This window comes from Papaver somniferum, unplaced genomic scaffold (assembly GCF_003573695.1).
Source record: "Papaver somniferum cultivar HN1 unplaced genomic scaffold, ASM357369v1 unplaced-scaffold_131, whole genome shotgun sequence".
NCBI lineage: Eukaryota > Viridiplantae > Streptophyta > Magnoliopsida > Ranunculales > Papaveraceae > Papaver > Papaver somniferum.
The window spans coordinates 3508794-3514131 of NW_020622270.1; the positions used below are offsets into that span (position 1 = coordinate 3508794).

Sequence of the window (5338 nt, forward strand, 5' to 3'; positions counted from 1 at the left end):
CTCATAACAACTCCTTAAATTCCACATAAGTTGTTGACTGAGTGTTCTCTTCGCTGCAGGTGAAGGTAAGAACTTGATAAATCTCGAAGACAGTTTGCAGTCTCCGCCCCGTGGTCCCGCAACTTGTCGCGAGGATGATGCTTCGTCTGCAAAGGTACGAACCACTTCCATGACTAGGGAGAATCGTAGCGACGAACATTAAGATTCACTTAGTATTGATTGAGCATTTAAACGGTATATATAAAGACCAAGTTGGTCTGATTTTCGTATTCGACCGTCGAGCCAGAAGTGCATTCTGCGAGAAGGGAGTTCACTCTTATCTTTGAGTTCGACGTTCATAGGCTGTTACTGTAGAACCCAGAATTGGTTTCCTGGGCCTAATCCTTCTGCCAAACCCTTTATGCATGAGCGTCAGTCCTGAAAATAGCAGCGTCACAGATCCTCTAGATACATGTGCTCTGGAAGCTAGGTCCCCGAATGGTGGTGGGTTCGATACTGACGCCATTTGTTGTTCAGTGAATGAGACATTGGTTGGTGAAGGTCTGCAAGCATCTAGCGGCCTTTCTCATCTTGCGGTAATTGTCTTTGCCACCATTCCTATTTTTATTTTATTTTCCTTTATTCGTTTTTGAGAATCTGAAGTTTTTGGTAGTGTTCTTTTGTTTGGAGAAGATTAAACGACATGCAGGGGAGATTCTAAATAGTAGAAAGCGGGTCTTGAGAGTGACAGGTACTTTAGACGAATTTAATACTAATCATTCCGAGACTACTCCAACACAACACCATCAATCTCCTGGCAGAGCTATCAGTACCCCAAACTCTTTGAAGGGGAAGGCCACTTGGTTCACCTTCACCGGTTGTGCCGCCCCAGCTACTCTGTATGGTTGTGCGGACTTCGTAACAGTGTATAATTTTCCAGTTTCTCCTGAACTATCGGACTTCTATAAGTGGATTGTGGAGACGCACGGTCATATACCATCTGTGGTTGTTCTTTTAGAGAAGTACACGCTTATCACGTCTACACGGGTGTTAATAGATTTTGCGTCGGCAATGCAGAAGCTGGGTGAGGCTTGTCCTTCCGAGGAGGATTGGGCTTCTTGGCAGGAGGTATTCAAACTCCCTCGGATTTTGAAATTTAACATTGCATGGTTGGAGAGTCTCCTAGCTGGTATTGAGGAGAGACGTAACTCTCGTCGTCTGCTACTGTCCGGTGAGATTGCTCAGTTGGAAGAGGAAGTGGCGGAGGGTGAACAAAAGCTGAAAAAGCATCAGGCCACTCAACTCCGCTTAGCCACCGAAGTAGCTGCTATTGTTTTGGAAATACAAGCAACTAAGTCCGATATTGACGTTAAGAGGCGGTCTCCGATGAAGAAGAATAATGAGCTTGCTGCTCTACCATGAATGAGCTTTATTTTTTTCATTTTTCATTTTTCTGTTCGTCTTTCCCTCCCCTACGTTTTTTTTCTCCTAGCAACTTGTTGTATTAATTGACGCGGTGTGATGAAGGTTGTACGTGCTACGGCGGGTACGGACCTACGGGAGGGCTATAACCTGCGAACTTTAGCCCTCCAGTCCATCACTGATTGATTCAGTGCAAAAAAGAAAAAAATTTGATGAAACCCAGGTCAAACTGAAAGTGACAGTTACAATTATTGACCAATTGACCAAACCGGTTGAGTGAGCTGTGAAGGCTAATTTGTGTAGCATCTTCAAAGGCAATAGCAAATTCGGTCCAATCAAGTGAAGCTGAAACGTAGGCAGGATCAAACCCCAACCAACGAGATGTTACAAATGTTGTCAAAAGCAACCCTTTGAAGAATATCTTGAAGATCAAGGACCAAATTTTGCTGTGCTGTTGTGTCGAGAATGGGAACTAATCAACCAGAAAGTTCAATTTTAACATCTTCAATGAATTTCCGGAGATATTTGGTGTTGAATTCATGGATTGATATTTTTCTCTGAAATCTCCAGTTATCGCATCAGTATTGATATGCCATCGCCAAGGAAATAAGATAGGATGCAGCTCACCTTTTGAAGTAAGTCTCCTAAAATCATATTCAGAATTTCAAAACTGTGTTAATTCATCTATTGAACAGTGACAGTTTCTTACTGATGATGAAAGGATGCATGCCGATTATCCGTCGCAAAAAAAAATAATGAAGATGGGGGGTGGGGGGCGGGGGTGTTAACTTAACAATCATGTTCAAAGATACAGAGGAAGCAGGTGAAGCGACTAGATGCAGGACAGGACTAAACAACATTCCAACACTAAAACCGATTGCTCATAAACCAAACTGACTGACCATAATCTATTTGCACACAATCTTGCTGCATCTCATCTGTATCAACAATTTATCAAGCAGTGTTTACACTATTTTACTCGCGATCCTCTGAACAAGTTCAGACCACATCAACAAACACAGAAACCAGTAACATGTAGTTAATAAGGGAAATCAAGATGAAATACCAATCTCTAAAACATTCTACAAATGGATATCACAATATTTTTTGTAGAACGGTAAATACTATAATTTATAGAGGCACTAGATACATAAAGATCAGAAATTTAGCCAATCGAATCTGCAGTGACATTACTAATTAGACTGCACTGTTTGCTGCAAATTAATTTTTATGTCGGCTCTTTGCAGTCATATAAGCATGGTCATAGCAATTCAAGGACTAACCAACGGAACCGTCCAACATACAGCATGCAGGCCTGACAGTCTCAGAAATTCATTTTCAGGTACCAATTGAAAGATGCAATCCTTAAATGGAAGAATTTCACTTAACAAAGTTTATGGTATGCAGCATTTGAATACCATGGAACAGACCTCAAGTTCAACAAGGGAGGGTCTGATCAAACAACTATCACCATGAAACCTACAATGGTTTAGAGAAATCTATCCTCGACGTAGGTGGAAATATAGTTGCAAGCCTTAGTATGATCATATCCAAGTACCATACCCCACAGTCAATCATTTATCCTACATTAGGTGATGCAATATAACAACAGAATGAATTCTGTTTCCTTCCTAATTTTGGTTTATGTGGGGCTAATAGATACATATTACAACAGTAACTGACACATGCATTTCATATGTACGTTTACAGGTATTAACTTCGACTTACCACACGTAATCGAAGACGCTCCATCATTCCCAGGCATCAAGCAAATCAGTGGTGACATGTTTGCCAGTGGTCCAAATGCAGAAGCAACTTTCATGAAATGGATTCTTCATGATTGGAGAGACAGACACAGTACTAAAATCTTGAATAATTGCTAAGCTGCATTACCTTAAAGATGGGGAAGTGATTATTGTTGAATACATTATACCAGAAGTGCCAGATAGTAACATTCCAGGTCGTGGTGTAATCTATTTAAACAACATTATGTTAGCGCATAACCCTGCTGGTAAGGAAAGCTCACAAAAACAATTTGAAAACCTTGCTAAAGATACTGGACTTACTTATTTTCAAGTGTGGTCTGTACTGCTTATGATACTTGCAATATGGAATTCTACAAAATTATGGATTCTACAAAAATTAGGCTAAGAAAAGAAACAGAGAAGTTTAAATTCCTCTTTCAATTATGTGTCAGAATTTGATACCCTCAAGATCTATAAGCTTATATATCTATTGATATTATTCTTGTGTATTAAGACTATCAACATTAGCCCCTCATAATGCAATCAACAAAACTATATTCGAGTTTCGTGAGATCAGGTGCACTGTTCTGAAGAAGAAGAATCAACTAGTCATGGTCATCTTTCCAAATTTCTAAGGTTCTTAGAGAATTTAGTTGAAAACATCGGCAAATTGCGATTGAATCAAGCATAAATCACACACAAATACTAACAAACAAACATGTAGATTTTGGGAGAAATTTTTTACATTGTCACAGTCTATACTATAATAATCCCAAGCATAAATTGAATACTACGAAAGCAACGAAGAAACATGTGGATTTTAGCGATTTGATATGCAAAAGTTTGGAGAACATGATTAGCTACTTGCATAATCTCCCTTGCTGTTGGGGATTCAGGGACCTAAATATACTGAACCTACAACAGATACAGAAGATTGTGCATAAGACCCCTTTAATACGCAAAAATTGAGCTTTACTTCTATAAAAATTTGTATTGAATTACAGTATTGATTTTGTAAAAGGAATCGTTTAGTCAATTGGGTCGGGTGGGGTCGTGGAATATGTAATTGATGCACTTGGCTCAATTTAAAACTTAACCAGCTATACAGCGACATTTCGTCGAACATCGTAATTGCATATTCAGATTCTTTTTAAATGAACCTGAAGATCATAAAACTCATTGTTCTAGTCCAAAGTAACATATTTCTAAATCATATGCCTCATTCAGATTTCACATGTTTGCAAATTTCGTATAACAGTACATCTCATCATATGGAAAACTAAAGAAACATAGTAAACCGGTGGCAGGTTTAGGAGCCTTCGGTATGGATCAACCAGGTAATCTTTCCACAAGCATTACTAAATTTGGTTTCTTATACTACTACTTGCAAAGAAAACGGTCTTACCAATATTTTATAACCAGCACAAGTTCATCAATTCTGAACACAACAAACCCAACAAGAGTAACAATATGGCGGTGCAGAATCATCAGGACCCTGATGTCGGTTCTCTCTCTAACCTGCACTGAAAAATTACAATCCTCTCAATTGCTAACCATTACTCTTCTTTCATATAGTACAATACTGAACTAAATGATATATGTCAACTGTATCTTGTGCCAATTGAACAACAAATCCAAAACCAAACCCACTAGAAAAAAGAAGAAGAAGAAGAATTGAGACTTGACAAAAGGCTTTGGTCAAAAGAACTATATGTTTAAACTGTGAACGGTAGTCAACTGATGGTCGAGGTGTTTGGAAAATAAATAAAGTCAAGTAACAGTATTTTAATGGTCTTTAGTCGGTCTACGACCCTTGCATCAACTGCATTTTCCACGACCCAGGCATTAATTAGTCACTAAACTTACAGCCTTTAACAACATAACGCTTACAGTATTTCACAGGCTGCAGCTTAGGCCTTCTATAGTTTTGACTGCTAAGACAAGGTTTTCCATTCAAAATTCAGAAGTACTCCATGTCAGACACCTTGATGCTAGGCATGCTAGCCTGCAGCGGAAGTCAAATTATATGCCTATATGACACGCATCCATGATGTGAACCTTCCATAATGAAGAAAAATCTTCAGAAGAATCAAAACTGAAATAGAACTTATAGTATGACGGTGGTAGGTGGAAGTTACTACAGCTACACTAACGCAAGATAAATGTTACCTGTGAACGAAGAATTTCTCTGT

General features: G+C 38.9%; 1 protein-coding gene and 1 pseudogene across 1 annotated transcript; both read left to right on the top strand.

Moving 5' to 3' along the window:
- The first annotated feature begins 404 nt into the window (after positions 1-404).
- On the top strand, positions 405-1401 carry LOC113332430. Its single transcript, XM_026578975.1, has 2 exons — positions 405-575; positions 673-1401. The coding sequence occupies exons 1-2, from the start codon at positions 405-407 to the stop codon at positions 1399-1401; spliced, it is 900 nt and encodes a 299-aa protein (XP_026434760.1).
- A 1257-nt stretch (positions 1402-2658) lies between these two features.
- LOC113332432 lies at positions 2659-4669 on the top strand (annotated as a pseudogene).
- Positions 4670-5338: the final 669 nt, after the last annotated feature.